Source organism: Strix uralensis, chromosome 11 (genome assembly GCF_047716275.1).
Source record: "Strix uralensis isolate ZFMK-TIS-50842 chromosome 11, bStrUra1, whole genome shotgun sequence".
NCBI lineage: Eukaryota > Metazoa > Chordata > Aves > Strigiformes > Strigidae > Strix > Strix uralensis.
The window spans coordinates 26,099,277-26,116,400 of NC_133982.1; the positions used below are offsets into that span (position 1 = coordinate 26,099,277).

General features: G+C 35.9%; 1 protein-coding gene across 12 annotated transcripts in view; it reads left to right on the plus strand.

The window, feature by feature from the left end:
• The window catches only part of RNF111 (ring finger protein 111), a 62,074-nt gene extending 46,533 nt beyond the window's left edge, over positions 1 to 15,541 (plus strand). For 7 of the 12 annotated variants that reach the window (XM_074880053.1, XM_074880052.1, XM_074880055.1 and 4 more), the window contains 6 exons: positions 1,632 to 1,757; positions 2,522 to 2,648; positions 11,168 to 11,260; positions 12,203 to 12,298; positions 13,146 to 13,273; positions 13,817 to 15,541. In XM_074880053.1, coding sequence (XP_074736154.1) covers positions 1,632 to 1,757; positions 2,522 to 2,648; positions 11,168 to 11,260; positions 12,203 to 12,298; positions 13,146 to 13,273; positions 13,817 to 13,934 — 688 coding nt within the window. In that variant the 3' untranslated portion in view covers positions 13,935 to 15,541. Of the gene's footprint in view, positions 1 to 1,631; positions 1,758 to 2,521; positions 2,649 to 4,215; positions 4,902 to 11,167; positions 11,261 to 12,202; positions 12,299 to 13,145; positions 13,274 to 13,816 lie in introns of those variants that run through there. The other 5 variants (XM_074880047.1, XM_074880048.1, XM_074880049.1 and 2 more) reach the window with 4 other exon arrangements.
• The last annotated feature ends 1,583 nt before the right edge of the window (positions 15,542 to 17,124 follow it).

Sequence of the window (17,124 nt, forward strand, 5' to 3'; positions counted from 1 at the left end):
GTCAGACAGTGTCAGTTTCCTCAGTGAGGTTTCTCCTTTATAGTTTTGTTTTGTAATCTTATGAAATTGTTCTGCCCTTGGTCTTTCTTTTCCCCTCTAATACTCATACAAATTACATGCAAAATCAATACTGTAGGTGTCTTGGCCCAAGCCCACATAAATCAGATTATAGTCTGACAGCCAGAAACTTGTGTATATTTACTCTGTTATTTAATACACAGCCTGAGACTGCCAGCAGCCTTGCAGTTCCTTCGGTTCCATGTCCCAGCATCTCAAAGGGTTCTTAAGATGTTGTTTCATCCTTCATTTCTAGAAATGGCTTATGGGATAGTCTAGCTTGTCTACCTTCTGTCTAATAATACAGGACTTTTTCAGGATTGGACATAGAGAATGGTTAGAGTCCTCTTCTCACTGTCATGTCTCAAGTGTGGGTACGATGGCTGTAACTTCTTAGGGTCTTGGAATCAGCCACAAAACATGCAAAAGGCAGTATATGAGGGTGCACTGCATATTTTAAATCTGATCACCTGCTTTATAGTAAGATTGTGGGATAGACTGCCTAGGAGTTCTGCATTCATAGACATAATTTAAAACATGTTTCCTTTTACATGAAGATGCATTTTAGGAAATATGGGCTTGCGTGACTTTCAGTTTTTATGGAACTGTAGAAGTTGTTTTGCTATGTTTTTTTTTTTATTAAAATGCTCTTCCAGATTTTTCCCCATAGTTATTTGATAGGTCTGTTCCCATGTTGGTCTGTACCATTGCAGAAAACTAATACTTCTGACATAATTTATACAAACTTGACAGATTTCTCTGGAGAAGTGTCAATTTACAGTAATTAGAATGGTGGTGTTAAGTAACTTTTTACTCCTCTAGACATGAAAACTTACAAAATGTCTAGTCTGCTTTGTCAGGTAGTCTAAGGTGGTATTGAATCTGAAGACAGTGTACTGCTTTTGGCAAAATTCAAGTTTCTAGATTGCATTTAAAAAAAATACTTTCTGCATTGAAAGCAATGTGAAGAAAAATACCAATCTGTTTTGTTCTGTAACTGGGAAGTGGTAAAGTAACAGAAATCAGCCAGCAGGTTTTTTTTTTTAAAGATTTTTTTTCCAAAGATGTAGTTGTTCTATACCAGCTGGCATGGAAAAAACTGTGTGCTCTTATTACTTGAGCTATGACGCAGACATGTTTCAAGGAAAATGTCCTCTGATAATTGTATCAAGTTTCCCTGAATTACTTTTGCTGGTATAGTTTTACTAGAAATAAACTTCATCATAGCTGTGAGTTACTCTGAATCTCAACATGGCCATCATGTGACCTTCGCTTTCCCACCTGCAGTTTGAGGTTAGGATTAAACACTTTGTCAGTTCTTCTATGGTCGTGTCTGCCAAGTGAAGGACAGATCACAATAGCTGAAGCTGGCTTTTTCTTTGAATATGAAATCTGTATTATGATTAGTTTCTAACCAATATCTAACGTTGAAATTTAAATACTATATGGGGAGCTTCATTTTTTTATTTTAAACCCGTTCCAGTAATTCAGTCTGTAATGTTTTGGTTATGGATGTTGCTTTCTTGATACTAACAAGTATGTGGAATTAACTATTGCTGTTCTATGTTGTTTAGACGCGCTCATGAGCGGCCTCCTCCACATCCTCACAGAATGCATCCCAATTACGGTCATGGGCATCACATTCATGTGCCTCAGACAATGTCTTCCCATCCTCGACAAGCTCCAGAGAGATCTGCCTGGTTAGTAATCAGATACTATTTTAGTTCTCTGGTACTCAGGACAAAAGACCATAATGTGCAGATCACAGTGCTGATAATGCTGGCTGTGATTTTAAAAGCTACAGGCTGCATGCGCCTGTAGTTTAAAATCTGTAGATCTTGATACGGCTTTGAAATATTGCTTTGAGTACTCAATATCTTAAATATATTTCTTGGGGGGTTTATCCATTGCTTTTAAAAATGGATATCAAGATTTGATTTTAAATTGATTTTAAAATAGGCAAGTAAAACATTGCTGAAGACTATTCTTATATTTATGTTCTTTGTAAAATAGAGGTTTGGATTTAAGTTACAAACTAATTTATTCTCTCTGTCTGAACTTATTTAAAATTGCATCAGACCCACTCATGAAGGTTACATTTAAGTTCCACAATATATAAAAGATACTTTTGACCATTAGGGAAGAGGTGCATACATGACAGCTGCTGTTCACCATGGCGTGAGCTACAGAGAAGACTCCACACTGGTAATATTCCTGGGCACAGTAAATGTGGAGTTGTCTCTACTGATTTAGCATACTAAATCTTCACAGCTGATTTTAAAACAACTTTTAGTTATGATAGGATTAAGATTATTCTTTAGCAAAGTCTAAATAAGTTTAAAAAAATGTTTATGTAAAACAGTTGTGGTAGTTGTGCTGTGTCATATGCTTTCCAAAGCAGTGGACTTGTACCTAGGAGTCAAGATACACCTTTGCTGTAATTCCACTTTCATTCATGTAACAGGGAGCTGGGAATTGAAGCTGGTGTGACTGCAGCTACTTACCCTCCAGGGCCCTTGCATCCTCACTTGGCCCACTACCATGCTCCTCCTCGACTTCATCATTTGCAAATAGGGGCTCTTCCTCTAATGGTAAGGCGATAGCTTATGAAAGATGATGATCATTGGTCATTGTAATTATTTTGTTTGTCAGGAAAATTATTTTAAGGTTTACTGTGTCTAACTGGACATGCATACACTGCTGCAAAAGTTAGTGCTTCAACCGAAGAGGAAAATACTCCAGTGTTTCTGTGTGTTTTTCTCAGATAGGGAGCTAGAACAGGTTTATGTCTAATAAGAAAAAACAGTATAGGACACTAACATTTTTAACTTCAGCTCTTGTAAAATGAAACATATTTGAAATAAATTGTCACTTGCATTGCAATACATTGACCCTCTGCATCTGATTTTTAAAGTTCAGATTCTTCTGTAATGAATTTTGGATTGTTAAAGGTACCAACTTTCCACCCAGTGCATGAGGATTAGCACTGATGCTTCATTTTTGAGGCGTGTATACAGCACAGCTAGAATTCCGTCTAGAAATTTGCTTGTTTTCAAATAATATTTGGTGTTCATCAACCTAATTCTGTGTGATAAAGTACATAATTTTGTAGCGTGAAGTGCTATAAGCAACAGAAAGTGTGAGGGTAAACTAGTCCCTTGTTACATATAACTTTTTTTAATCTACAGTAGAAAACCAAGGAAAAGAGTATAATTATTTTTTTTTAAAATGTTTATAGGTTTATTTAAAATATTCTTAATTTTGTTTAAAGAAAATTCAGAGACACAAATTTAGTTTAACAGAGTATGTTTAGTGTCTCTATGTGGTATTCTGTGTGGCTAACCCATATTATTTAACCCTCTTAAAACTAGATAAGCTAATCAAAATTGTGGGCTCATCTGTAAACAAATGCTAAAATTGTAACTAAAAATCAACCTGCAATTGTTCTTGTTTATCCAAAATTCCTCTGTTAGTAGCCAGAATTGACATCTAGGGATTGAACTGTAAATTTACAACCAATACAGTAATAGCTGTCTCTTCATAGTCTGGTCTTACATTGCTTGTTCCTTGCTATTTAACTAACAAACATAATAATAATGCCTAAGTACTTCCCTGATACATCAGGGTTGGTAATTCATTGATGCACAGCTTGCATACTTAACCACAGACTTTCTAAAGTAGTCTGTAGAATTTGGTATTTTAGTGTAGTCAACAAGATTCTTACTGCATAACCTTGTCTCCTGTGCATCATCCATTCAAATTAAGATTTTCTGCATTCTTTTTCAGTTAGGTGTCTGTTTTTTCAAGTGGAAGAAAAATGGCTTGCCTCTCTCATTTATTTCATGGGTTGTACTCTAACAGATAACAGCAGTTGCTTTAGGTTCTCAAAGAGAAAAGGCCCTCCTAATAGTTCAGGGAACTGCATTAGGAGGCAGCAAGTTAGACATATGCGTATTTTACCTCATTTTCTATCAGAGCTAGTAAGTTACTTACGGGATTTATTTCCACTGTTGTGAAGTTTCTAGAAACTTCAGAGGTCAGCTGATCCTTATATTACAGTGCGATGAGAAACTTTTAACTGTATTTAATTTTCATAGGGGTATTCTTAAAGGTTACACAAGCAAGGAGTTGGGACCCCACTGTTTATCTTCTTTTTAGCAGTAGGATGGAAGAAAGCTGTGACAGAGAATCTTCAGAAGTATTTCCTGAATGTGTGATGCAGTACTTTAGTGAGTCTTGCCCTTCTGCTCAGTAACTGCTGTTTACTAATACATAAAAGTGTCAGATGAAATAAGGTTCATTAACTCTATAGAAACTTGTGCATATGTTTGTGTAGGGATATCTAATCCTAATAACAGTAATTCTTTAATCTCTGGATGAAATGGAATTGAAGTTGTTTGTATTCAGAGTTTTTGTACACACTGTACTGACAGCGTGTTTTACAGTGTATAGACTGCTGTAAACAATACTTCCTCAAATGTTTAGGATCTGTTTTGAATCTTGCTGTGATCAGATCAAGTGTTACGACTTTGAAGTGTTCTGTGTCTCTGACTACCTCGAAGTGTATCAGATTACATGCACAAGAAGAACATAAAGGCAGGTTAGAGCACTGCTAGAAGTTATATATACAATGAGTTCAAAGCATTACAAATGCCTTTCAGTGATTCTACCCCTTCTGTGGAATAATGAAAGCCAAAGTTTTCTTCATTTGCATGTATGTGAGAGTACAGCAGATCTGCCAGCAAAATTGAATATAGAGCAAGTAGTCAGTGAAATTTTTCATCTAACAAACTTAACTGGATATTAAAAGTGCCATTTTAGTTTTTATTAAAGAGCAACAGATTAATTGCAGCTGTCATGTGGGTTTTTTCATCGTAACTTTAAGAATGGGGGTAGGGGAGGAGAGGGTGAAATGTGATTAGAGTCCCTCTGCTAAATGGTTAATGTTATGAGGAGTGCTTTATTCTTTAAGTACAGAGGGTACTAAGTAGCAATTTACAAGGCTCATTAGTTGTATTCTTGATGCAGATGTCATCAAATGTTGATGTTCTCCATTCTTTATCAGGGGAGGAGTCTTCTAAAGTAACTCGGAAGCTTAACTGAAAAATTCATTTGTGTTGAATCCACTTTCTTCAATAGCATGTTGCCCAGTAGGCAGTGTGCATTCTTTCTGTCTGTTCTGGAGTACTAAAACCCCTTCAAACTACTGCCAGACCATAAAGGGCATAATGGATTAGTTGGTCTTTAATGATGCCAGTACCGTGATATATGAATTTCAGATTTTAATTGAATCCAGATAACCTAATCTTCATCTAGTCAGTGCTGGAATGGAGACTGCAGTGTTAATCCTCAGGGAGACAAAATGGTAAAGATATGTTAGGGGAGATAATTAGTGCTCAGCAGCTTTGACAGTCCAAATAGAGCATGGGGGGAAACAAAATCTCCTGTTAGCTTGATTGAAGAAACTTTCACCTGTTTGTTGCTTCAGGATAAATCCTAGATTAAAAGCAGTTAAAAAGAGCTTACTTCATATCTCTGTAGACAAGGATTAGGCTGCTTCCCTCCTTGATTTAACACAATTACTTGAAGTGTGACCCTGGCTTAGTGTAGCTTGTGTTCCCATAATTATGGCTTTAATGCCATGTATGTGCTGAGGAAAGATCCTATGTCAAAGTGATTTTTACAATGGACTCCGTTCTGCAAACTTGAACAACATTTTTTAGGAAGAATCAACTTAAGGTCAATGCATGTCATAAATAACAAAATGTTAGACAAGACAGATGCAGGAGACAGAGGCTTTATCTGTTCCTCTGTTCTCTGATGCCAGTGGTTGTTGTTAGATGACGCTTCAATTTCTGTTTACTCTGAGTGATTTTGGCTGCTCTTTTTTGACTCAGAGTGCTTAGCACCAGTTACCACATCTGGGTGGACAGGCTGGGAATTTCTGTGACTTAATAAGCTGAGATGGATGTTAAAAGGAACATGACTTTTTCATATACCATGCAAAACCATAACTTTTATATGGAATATATGAAAACATATGAAATATAAAATCTGAAAACATAACTTTTTTTCATATACCAGCCGTAATTCTGACTAGCCAAACCATACTTACAGCTGTAACGCATATCCAAGCAGAATTCCTTTTCTCTGTTGCTTCACAAAAGAAAAGGCATCCTAGTTTGTAGGGAAATCTGGAAGGGGAAAAGTGTGAAAAGAAATCTCCAGAAGATGTTTCTAAATTTGGCCAGAGGACACCCTGAAATGGTCCCCTTCTCTATACTGCTGGCTCTCCTGTGTCTCGTGTTTTCCAGATGTTACCCGTTTACCTGGATGACCAGAATGATATGTTTAGCTGTTAAATCAGTTACTTTTTGTAATTGCAAAGATGATAATATTTCTAACATTTTTCAGACTTGAAAAAAAAAGGATTAGAAAAATGGAGAATGATATGTTATTTGCTATAAAGTTTTGAAAGTCTGCAGACATTTAGAAATTGTAATTTAGTTTAGCTTTGAAACAGGAACTTGATCTGAATATGAGTTTGTTACTGGGACACTTAAAAAAATCAGTGCTTTATATCTTACATTTGCACTGGTCAAGAAAGGGTTGTTTTTATGACTTGGATTTGTTCCTGTTTGTCATTTAATGGAGGATGGGGTGGAAGGTTAAAACTAGAAGGTCTTGTTTCTCACCCCTTCCATCTTCTTCATAACCAAAGAAGAACAAAGTATCAACTCTAAACTGATAACTAAATCTTAAATGGAATATAGACCTGAAGTGAGCAGTGTTCCCTTTGTGCCTTTTAACTTAGTAGACTTTTACTCTTGTTTAGGTGAATAACTAGCTACAACTGGTCTGGGATTCTGAGTGTTAAAACATAAGCAACAAACCTGCCACTGATAGAGTATTCTAGTCACCTTGATGTTTTTAAAACATGCAAGGCTGTCAGATACAATTTTCAGATCATACTATGCCTAGTAGTGGGATTTGGTGGTGGGTGGTTTTTTATGGGGTTTTTTGTTGTGGGTTTTTTTTTAGTTTCTGTTTTATATATCTTAAATAATGGAAACTATCTACATGCCTCTCATTGTCTCAGCTGCCTGTTAATCAAAGAAGTTCCAGGGATATGCTGTTCCAGTCTCTTTGGCTCCAGCTTCTTCTGCCTTTGACTAGTTTATTGTTGATAGTGAATTTGGTGGGGGTGAGGAATTATCTGGACTTTAGAGTTTGCAAGCTATGGTATAATAAATTTCTATATGGTTGATGCAGGCCTGGAGAAGACTCCTTAATTTATCTGTGAACCTAGACTGCAGTTTGCCAGTTAGAGGGAGATCTCTGGGTCATAATTTAAAAAAAAAAAAAAAAGTTACGTATGGTAACTTAATGTCCCTCAGGTGTTACACATCCAGCTTTCACATGCTGTCCCCCCTTTTTCTTCTGTTTCAGAGCCTTACTGTTTTGTTCCTTTAACTGTTGAATACCTCAGAGTGGTTGAGGCCACCTTTATACTTAGTTGTAAAAATTGGGAGGGATTTGGAGGTATAGGCAAGTAGGCCACAGTACATTGTGGTAGATGTGTGCTGGTCAGAATAATATCACTCAGACTGTAGTCATACAGGTATGACAGAGCTAAGAGCTACAACTGTTGCATACAAAAAAAGCTAACAGACTTCCTGTAAAATATCTGAACACTGAGCTTAAAGCTGTAACGTAATGTAGCAGTAGTAGTTCAAGTTGAACTTTAGGTTTGAAATAGCCTTGATTAGCTGCAGGAAATTTAACTGCATTTTTCAAATAAGAAAATGGACTTTTGTAATGCAGCTGTTACTTTTTTCTTAAGGCAAACGTGAATTACTGTTCTTCATTTTTTTGTAAAATATAGGTTGTTGAAGAGTGGTCATTTTATGTTTCCCTCAGATGCAGATACAGTTAGGTTTAGGTTTGGGATTTGTTTTAATATGTATGAAGATCATACTTAATGTGAACCATTGAATAAAAGGTCGGGATAGAGTAGTACCACACACCTGTTGCGATAAGTAGTACTATACAATGGAAGAATCTCTTCACCGACTGTGGCAACTGAAAGGCAAAAAGATCCTGGAAAGATGGAAGGTGTTTACAGGAAGATAGCAAGGAAAAAATCTTTCCTGCTGGTTAGCTGTTTCAAACTGTTTCAGAATGTTTGTCTTGTAAATGGTTCAGACTTAGTCTTGAATTTTTTATTTGCTGCAAACTTTTGTGGTGGTGGGAAGTGTCAATAGAAAGTGCAAAACCAGAAACAGCTGATACTTGTTCTACAGGAAACAAACAGTACTTGGCAAGCTTGCACTGGAATTTGCAGGTCCAGAATATATTGCTTTTAAAGTATGTATTATAATTTGACTGTATCCAAAAGTATACAAGCACTTAGTGCAGACTGGCATTATCTTTAACTCTTTTACTTTCTTTATTAGCTTTAAGCTTTTCCTTTTTTCTTATGTTCAATATGAAAACTTACTGAAAACACACTTCTATTTGTTTCAAGAGAGCTGGAATCTTCTCTTCGCGTTTGAAGCTTGATGGTAACTGTCAAAGGGATTTTAGTTAGATGGTTCTTAGTTGGGCATTATTGATAGTTCTCTCTTGCCCATGTTTCCTCCAGCTTGTAGTCACAAATGTAATTAGTTAAAATCTTGCTATGTTAGCAGACTGCTTATTCTGCCTGCATAAAAGAGCTACTTTTTCTTACAGAGATGCTTTTTCAAAATATAGTGTTTTACCTGGCCAGAAATATAAGCTGTGCTCTCACAACATTTTGTAAAAGAGCCTGTACATAATGTACGTTCAGGTAGTTTTGCAGAGGTGGTATGCCATTACCCATCAGGATAAAATGAAGGCCCATATATTTTCATGAAAATGTATTGTCCCGCCCAATCTTTCTGTTGTTCAGTATTTCGTTGTGGTATGTGTACTCTGAGAAATTCTTGGTTGGCTTTGTATTGTTAAAATTAAATTTAGTATGTTTCTTAGTCTCCGGTAGCAGAATGTTTTCCAAATGGGAGATCTGTAAAGGTGGATGTCACTGCAGTTGATAAACTCTGACCTTTGAAGCGATTGGAACTGTAATTATTGCATTACAGCAATACACCTGTGACTTTACAGCTCCTGTAATGATGCAGTATCTGCACAATCATATGCATTATTTTCTAACAGACTGTTTTAAAATCCTGGTGAATCAAAAAAGCAAGCAGTGAAAGTCATTCCTGAGACTTGGATTAGGTTTTGTCAGGAGTTTCCTTTCCTCTGAGTGGAGGCAGTTGGTTCACAGTATAGTAACACCCAGTGGAAGCTTTCAAATGATGCCAAACAGGTCTGTGCCTAGTAGAAACCTGGAGCAGCAAATACGTTCATAGTGTGGATGAGTGACCTCGTTCTTTAAATGGGTTTTCTGTAAACACCAAATACCTGAGACAGATTTCTTACAATGTATTTTTTTACAAATTAACATATTTTTAATGCACTCTCCCAAATTCCTGTGTTACAGCTGTGGGTTATGTTGTCAAACAGTAAGACCTGACACCAACAGATGTTACTTACATGAAATGTTTAGGTATGCAGATGAATATTCATATCTTGTGATACAAAATTCTATATTTGCAATCATACTGAATTCATATATTAGTATATAATCTCTGTGAATACATCCTTCATATTGCATAACAGCTTAGATCTTTAAATTGATACACTGTTGGAGTTTGCAGCAGTCATCCTGTCTTGCTTGTTTCCCGTCTTTGGCTCTGATTAGTACCAGACCAACAGATGCTTGCGCTGCTTATGAGAAGGGCACCCCCTATACTAGGATTCTGGAAATATTGTGAAAGTTAAATCTCTATTTCTGTTACTGTGGTTTGTAAAAATCTAATACCAATATTGTGGCTGTATTTGTGGCTTATATTGTCACTACATGCTCATCATTTAACAAACACCATATAAACTGCTTCAAAATTAGATTATGGTTTTCTTTTCTGAAAAAAATTATTTAGGGCAAAGAAATCTTTTCTCTCCCTGTCAGTTTTTAGTTACCAGGCAGGGTTTGAAAAAGAGAAATATAGCTTATTGATCTGTATTCTCTCATGAGATGAATTTTGAGCTGTCATATACAGCAGCAGAGATATTGCCAGCTGATAGCACAGAAGGGAAGATAGTACTTAAATACTTCATGATATTTCCAAATGAACTGCTGCTTACAGTCCTCGTATCAGTGCACTCTACATGATTAAGTGAACTGAATCTGCTGGTCATTTTGCTTGGGTTTTTTTCACCTGATCATTACAAATTGTTGCTGGTATGTTCCTGACAAAAAGCCAATATCATTATTCATTTATCTTGTGAGGGTAAAAATGGAACGCAGAAGCCCAGCTGTGAAGGTGGTCCTTGGTATATTAACTACCTTTCTGCTTTTCTATATGAAAAGTGCTGGTGCTTGAAGTGCCTGTAGGGTATATGTTCACTGCTTGTATCTCTTAATAGGCAAGGAAGTCAGTAGTGCTTGAATATAGAGTGTATGTAGAGTTGCCCATGTCTTAGATGTGAGTTTTGAGTGTTATTTTTTTTTTATCTGCCTCTAAATTTGAAGTGTGCCTTAAGATGTTCAGTTGTTTTGGGTAAGATAAGGACATTGGTTGTTTTTTTCTAGAATGACTGCTAGCCTTGTTTCTTCTGTGGTACCAAAAACTTACATTTGAGAACCTATAGCAAGTCCTTTTCATAACTTCATGCATAGCTTTTAGGTGTTTTGTTTACAAAAATAGGTAGATATTTATGGTGGTTTATACAAAGCAGGCTGAGATTTTGAGACTCGGGAAGTGAGACCGAGCAATATGTAATGCAGCTGTGGAGAGACTGTAAGAGATGATCTAGTCTCGCTTCTGGTTTGCTTCTGGTTATGTTTAGAGAGCTCAGAGTGGTGGTGTGTTATGCCGTCAGCTGGAATTGTATGCTCAAGCTGAGGAGTATAAATAATAAGTGATTCAATAAAAACAAAAAGGATCTTAAATTTTACAAAGTGAACAGTAAAATACTGAAACTGTTCTGAATAGGTTTAACTTAACATCTGCTGTTTGAATAGGTACCAGACATGGCGGGCTACCCTCACATCCGTTACATTTCATCGGGATTGGATGGAACATCATTCAGAGGCCCTTTCAGGGGCAATTTTGAGGTTTGTAATAGAATAAAACTAGATATATGTCAAAATGTGTCATGAGGGAATATGGGGAGGGTATATGGTAGAGCTAGTTCTATAAATAGATATAAAAGAATCATAAAATATACTGTATTTATAGAACGACCTCACTATCATGACCTGGGATAAAAGCATATTGAAAAGTCAGTCAATAAAAGGTGCCCTGGACAATGTAGACTTAGGTGGTTACTAACTGACAGTACATCTTCCTCTGGTCACCACCCCAGCTAGTAGGATGTAGTATTCACATGATATGTTGGTCAAAGGTAATGGTGTCTCTGAATAACTGTGCCAGGATCCTCCTAGTGAGGCTGAAACTTGGCAACTTTAACAGTGCTGTCCTGTTTGTTACGTAGTGCAGGAATTGAATCTGAGGGAAGGGGAAGAAAAAAAAAAAAAAGAGAAGAAAATAAAAGGTATCAGATGCAGAGAGTTAATGACCTGGTCCACTGAAAACATCTTCAGTGACATCTCATGGTTCTAATAAACTCATTGCTGGAGAAAAATAAATCAGCCATTGTATTTCAACTTAAGCAACTTCTTTTTCTTCCAAGCCTTAATGACTGACTGTTGGAAAGCAGTATTTACGTAGTGCATTTTAATTGCATTTTCCTCATTAGACACACAAGTACGTGTGAACATACTGATAACCACTCTTAGCTGACAAACAGCTTCTAATTTTTTTCGTAGTAAAATAGTGTTTCCCTATAACTTAAAATACCAGGTGGTGTTGTGTGGGTTTTTCTACAGAAACCCATCACTTTTCCCACACAACATACTCTTTTTTGCTTTGCCTGTATTTGAGTAAGCTGGGAATTGAGCGTTTGTCATTCTACAAATGGGTTAGAATAAAATTAATATTTACTCAAGGTAGTTGAAGTAACAGTTCATACACTTTATTCCTTGATCATTTTTTAGGAGCTGATTCACTTGGAGGAACGATTAGGCAACGTTAATCGTGGAGCAACACAGGGGACTATAGAAAGATGCACATATCCACATAAATACAAAAAGGTGAGGATTTTTCAAATTGTGGCCTGCCTGTAATTCTTCTTTGAAAATGTAATAATGTTTATGTTTAGCTTAAATCTGCAGAAATGTCAGCTTCAAAGAGTGCATGTTTTCTGTATGTTGCATTTCAGAGATTGTAAGCAAAGCTTATAATGCTACTTCTTTCACAAAGAAATGTGATAAACAGAAGTGGTTTGATATGATTTAATAACTTGTCCAGCAGTTATGAATAGCCCTGTGAGCAATGAAGTAACTATTGTAATAGTTAAATTGTCAACAGACTTCAGTGATAACTCATAAAATAAGACTTTATTTTTGCAATAAATTGTTCATGATGCTTACCTGCTTGGTATGTATCATTTTAACCTTTACTCTGATCACAGTAGGAAGACTGAGACACTAGAAGTTTTGAATCCAGTACAGTATTTTGGCAACTTAAGTTGTCACTCAATTGGAGTTTATTATACCATAATATAGAATTCCATCCTCATTTACATAGTGTTCTTTCACACTTGATAAATAGTGGCTTAAGATACTAGGTTTGACAGAAGTCTTTTTTTTGCCTCTTCATGAATGAAATGAGGATATTTATACATAGACAACAAGTAAAAGGACTGGTTGCAACAATATGAAATTAATATATTCACAGTCCAGTAGACTTTTGTAATTAACAATAGTTAAATAAATCTGAAGTGTCTTGTGATTTTGCTCCAAGTGCTAGTTCTTGATTCATTTTGGTTCAAATACATTTGCATAAATACTACAAAAAGTTTTCAAAGAAGTATATGTTGAATATGTATTAAAAACAGGTTTTACTCAGTTTGTCAATAATGTCATCTCTACTAATAAGGTAACAACTGATTGGTTCTCACAGAGGAAACTGCACTGCAAACAAGATGGGGAGGAAGGAACAGAAGAAGACACAGAGGAAAAGTGTACCATCTGTTTGTCTATATTGGAGGAAGGTGAAGATGTCAGGTAAATAGTACCACTGGATATCAGAATATAATGCTAATGCTCTGGCTTTGAGGCCTTACTTGAATATGGTACACTACTCTGCAATATGCCCTAGGTTAACAGTTACAGTTAAAGACTATCTGTCATTGAACCTATAAATAAAACAAGTTGCAATTGAAAACATGCATTTTTCGGGCTCTATTGTCTTTGGGTAGAATGTAGGTTATTTTCTTACAGTCTTCCATAAGTTGACTGTGTCTGTCTTATGACATGAGCCCAAGCTGATACCCTCAATTAATCAGGACTGTCAATTTTAGTTTTTCTGGAGTAATGCTACTTAACCTGTAACAGGTTTAAATTGGTGTAATACAGTAGAAGATAGCTGATGCTTGCCTTCATTGCCCATACCTGTTTCTTCCTAGAACTAGAAAAATGCAGTGAAACTTGTGGAAGAACATGTGCAGTAGACACCTCAATAGCAAAACCCACACTACTGTTTTTCTAATGGGTATGTTGATATGGAGATGCTTTATTAACACTAATGTTTTTCTGTTCTGATGACAGGCGCCTTCCGTGTATGCACCTTTTCCACCAAGTATGTGTAGATCAGTGGTTGATTACTAACAAGAAGTGCCCCATCTGCAGAGTGGACATTGAGGCTCAACTGCCTAGTGAAAGTTGACACGGCTTTCCAGAACTCTTGTCCTTCCTCTCACTCCCTCTCATCCTTCCTGGTACTGCAGTCAACCAAAGATGGCATGACTTACCTGCGCAGATTTGGAAGCATTGAACCTAGAGTGCTGGCTCTGCTATATGGTACAACTAATGCTAGACCTACAGTTTGTGTAGAAGACAGTTGAGTTTCAGTGTATTTATAAAACATTTTTTTAGGTTTTACATGTTTTCTTTTAATTCATTACTGTATTTTTGCATGGTTCCTTGTATTGCATTCGTTTGCACATATTATGGGCTTTGTGACCCCAAACTTGCAGGCAAGATTAGCTGCTTTAGTAAGTAGAATTGTGTGGTCTCTTTTTTGGTTTGTTTTACATAGTATCGAGCTTTGAAAGTATGATTTCACTCATTACTAACCTCGGATTCTTTAATTTAATCGATCATATATTTTAGTTTAAATGTATAAAGATCATCTAGAAAAGGATAATATTATGTATTGAGACATTCCTTAATTAGGAAAAAATGGCTGCTGTATATTTACAATATCAGTTCTGAGTCAAATAACATCCTTAATACTGGGAACAGAATATGAACTATATTCAGTTTGACTGATACATATAGCATACTCATCACCAGAGTTTTTGTCTGATCAGATTTTTGTGTTCGTTTTTAAAATTTCAGCACAATGCAGATATATTTGAATGTCAATATTAAACATTTAGACTGCTGTTTGGATTGTATTTATCATTTTCTTCCTATGTCTAGAAATTTGAATCCCTAACTTAAATATTTGCTGCTGTGAAACAGCTCTAGTGAACACTAAATGTTGATTTCAGTTAGCTGGATTGTAGATACTTGCAGATTGAGTTATTAGGGAAATGGAAAAAGAGCTTAGAATCTGTTTGGTCTTCTGCTAACTTAAGTTGAAGTATCTGCGCACATTGAGGGGGTTTTTTGGTTTTTGGTTTTTTTGAATATAAAACCATTCAATAAGGACTTAGAGCTGCAAGGTTTTTGTTTTCTGGTTTTTTGGTGGTTTGGTTTTTTGGGGGTTTTCTTTGGCAGATATACATGCGTTCATAGAACTTCTAAGGATTCCAGGCTTGTCTTGGGGTTTTTATTAAAGTTAATAGTTAGCTAAATCCACTTGTCTCTTGTTTTATTTTTCATTAGTAAATTGAAAGCCTGTAAATTTCTGTAGAAACTGAGACACAAATGATGTGGTTACCTAGTTTTTGCCTTGATCATAGATTCCCTCTTTATAAATTACCAACAGTCCATCACTGATTGAAATATTTTCTATAGTTAAGATTTGCTGCATAATATAGTATATAGAATTAAGTTATAATGTACTAACATTTCGCCTTTGGAGGAGGTTTTAATCCACATCAGGATCCAAGTTGCTCATCAACATTCTTTCACATATAATAGATTATAGTTTATTTAAATGTGCTCAACATTGCAAAATGCAAATGTGCAAAAACATTGAGACAGTATTACTGTCACTTTGCAAAAGATGTTCCTCGGGGATCATATATGAACATGTCAATAAGCTTGCATTAAGCCACCTGCTTTGTAAGTGGATTGAATAATAAATACCTTCAGTTTCTCTTGTCTTTGTCTTTCATAGTCAGATTAAGTGTAAAATGGTTTACAGTAAACCTAGGAGATGAACTGTTATGTTTACACTAAAAAAAGTGATCCATTTATAAATATTACCTTATCTAATTTGATGCCTGTTTTTGTCTGGTTAAAGCTGCTTCCCTTTTATATTTTTTTTTTATCTGCTAGGAGTAGCATTTGCCAGTGCAGTGTCTATTGCTGGCAACAAATTTAACACCTCTGGCACTGAGGCTTTAAGTGGAGAGAAATTTTATTCCAGCATGTGTGATAAATGGCCATTTTCAAGCCTAATTGCATTGCTAAAACTGAATTTAAAACCACTTTGTGCTTGTATGATGGGGGATATGGGAGAAAGGCAACACATGATTTGTCTGCTTCAAAACCTGACACGGTTTTATGCTAAAGCTTCTTGAACATTATGACTGTAGGAAACTGAAAGTGAGTATAAAGTTGAAGCTGCATTGGTAAAAATGAATAAAAGTAACTGGAAGGACTGAACAGACACTTTTTGTTCTTCAGTGATTGTTGAAAAGGAGGGAAGTTGGTTGACCTCTGGTGCTTGAAGTCTAATAATACTCACTTTTAAAAGTTTCCAAGAAGGTACTTGAGAGACATGGGACAAAAAAAAAGGGGGGGGGGCCTCTGAAATAATTGAGACCCTGGGTATGTGATAAAATGTATTTTGGCTTCCTTACAGGACAAAGAAGCACAGGTTTGGGGGATTTTATTTTTTTTTTTTAATAAATCTTCTATGCGCCTGATTTGGCTGCCTGGTACTAGAAGTATTTTAGTGGTCCATGAATTGACTTGTTTTATAACTGCTACTGATATTGTCTTGCTTTTAAATGTATGCGTAACATTGTAATGTGATGTTGAACACTTAGGTATTTGCCAGGAATCACAGTGTTCTGACCTTACATGCTATTGCAGGGGCTAATACAGCTGCAGCCTACTTCTATTCCAGAAAGTTGTGACTTAACTATAATTTAAGGGAAGGAAAAAGAATAGGCTTTTGATTTTGAAAATTTCCACCACTTACTGTGCTTTATATGCTTAGATGCATTGCCTTAAGTTTTCTGCAGCATCTTTGAATTTGAAGATAAGATTTTCAACAGTATGCATCAAATTACTTTTCATATAAAATTCCATTGTCAAAAGAAATCCTTTTGTATGCAATAAATAAAATGTTAGACTGGTATCATTCAAAATCTGTTTCTTATGCAAGTTTGTTTTGTTTCCTTTTGCCTTGTTTTGTCTTTGTAAGTCTCGATCTGTAAAAATTCTTTTGTATACATGTATTCCTGCATGTACTAAAAAAATTCTCGCAGTGAAGGATCGGCATTTAGCCACAGTTATGTTGATAGATGGAATCATCCAGAACTTAAAGAGTTCAGGAAAACTGCCCTTATGAAGGATATAAAAATATTAACTTGTGCCTATGTGAGTAAACCTGTAATGCTAGTTTTGGGAGATTGCAGAATAGTTGTAATTGAACTTTTCTTGTCAGTTTAGGCAACACTGTAGGGTAGAAGTTTCAGAACCTCAGGACTAGTTTTAAACTGACTGTTACGAGC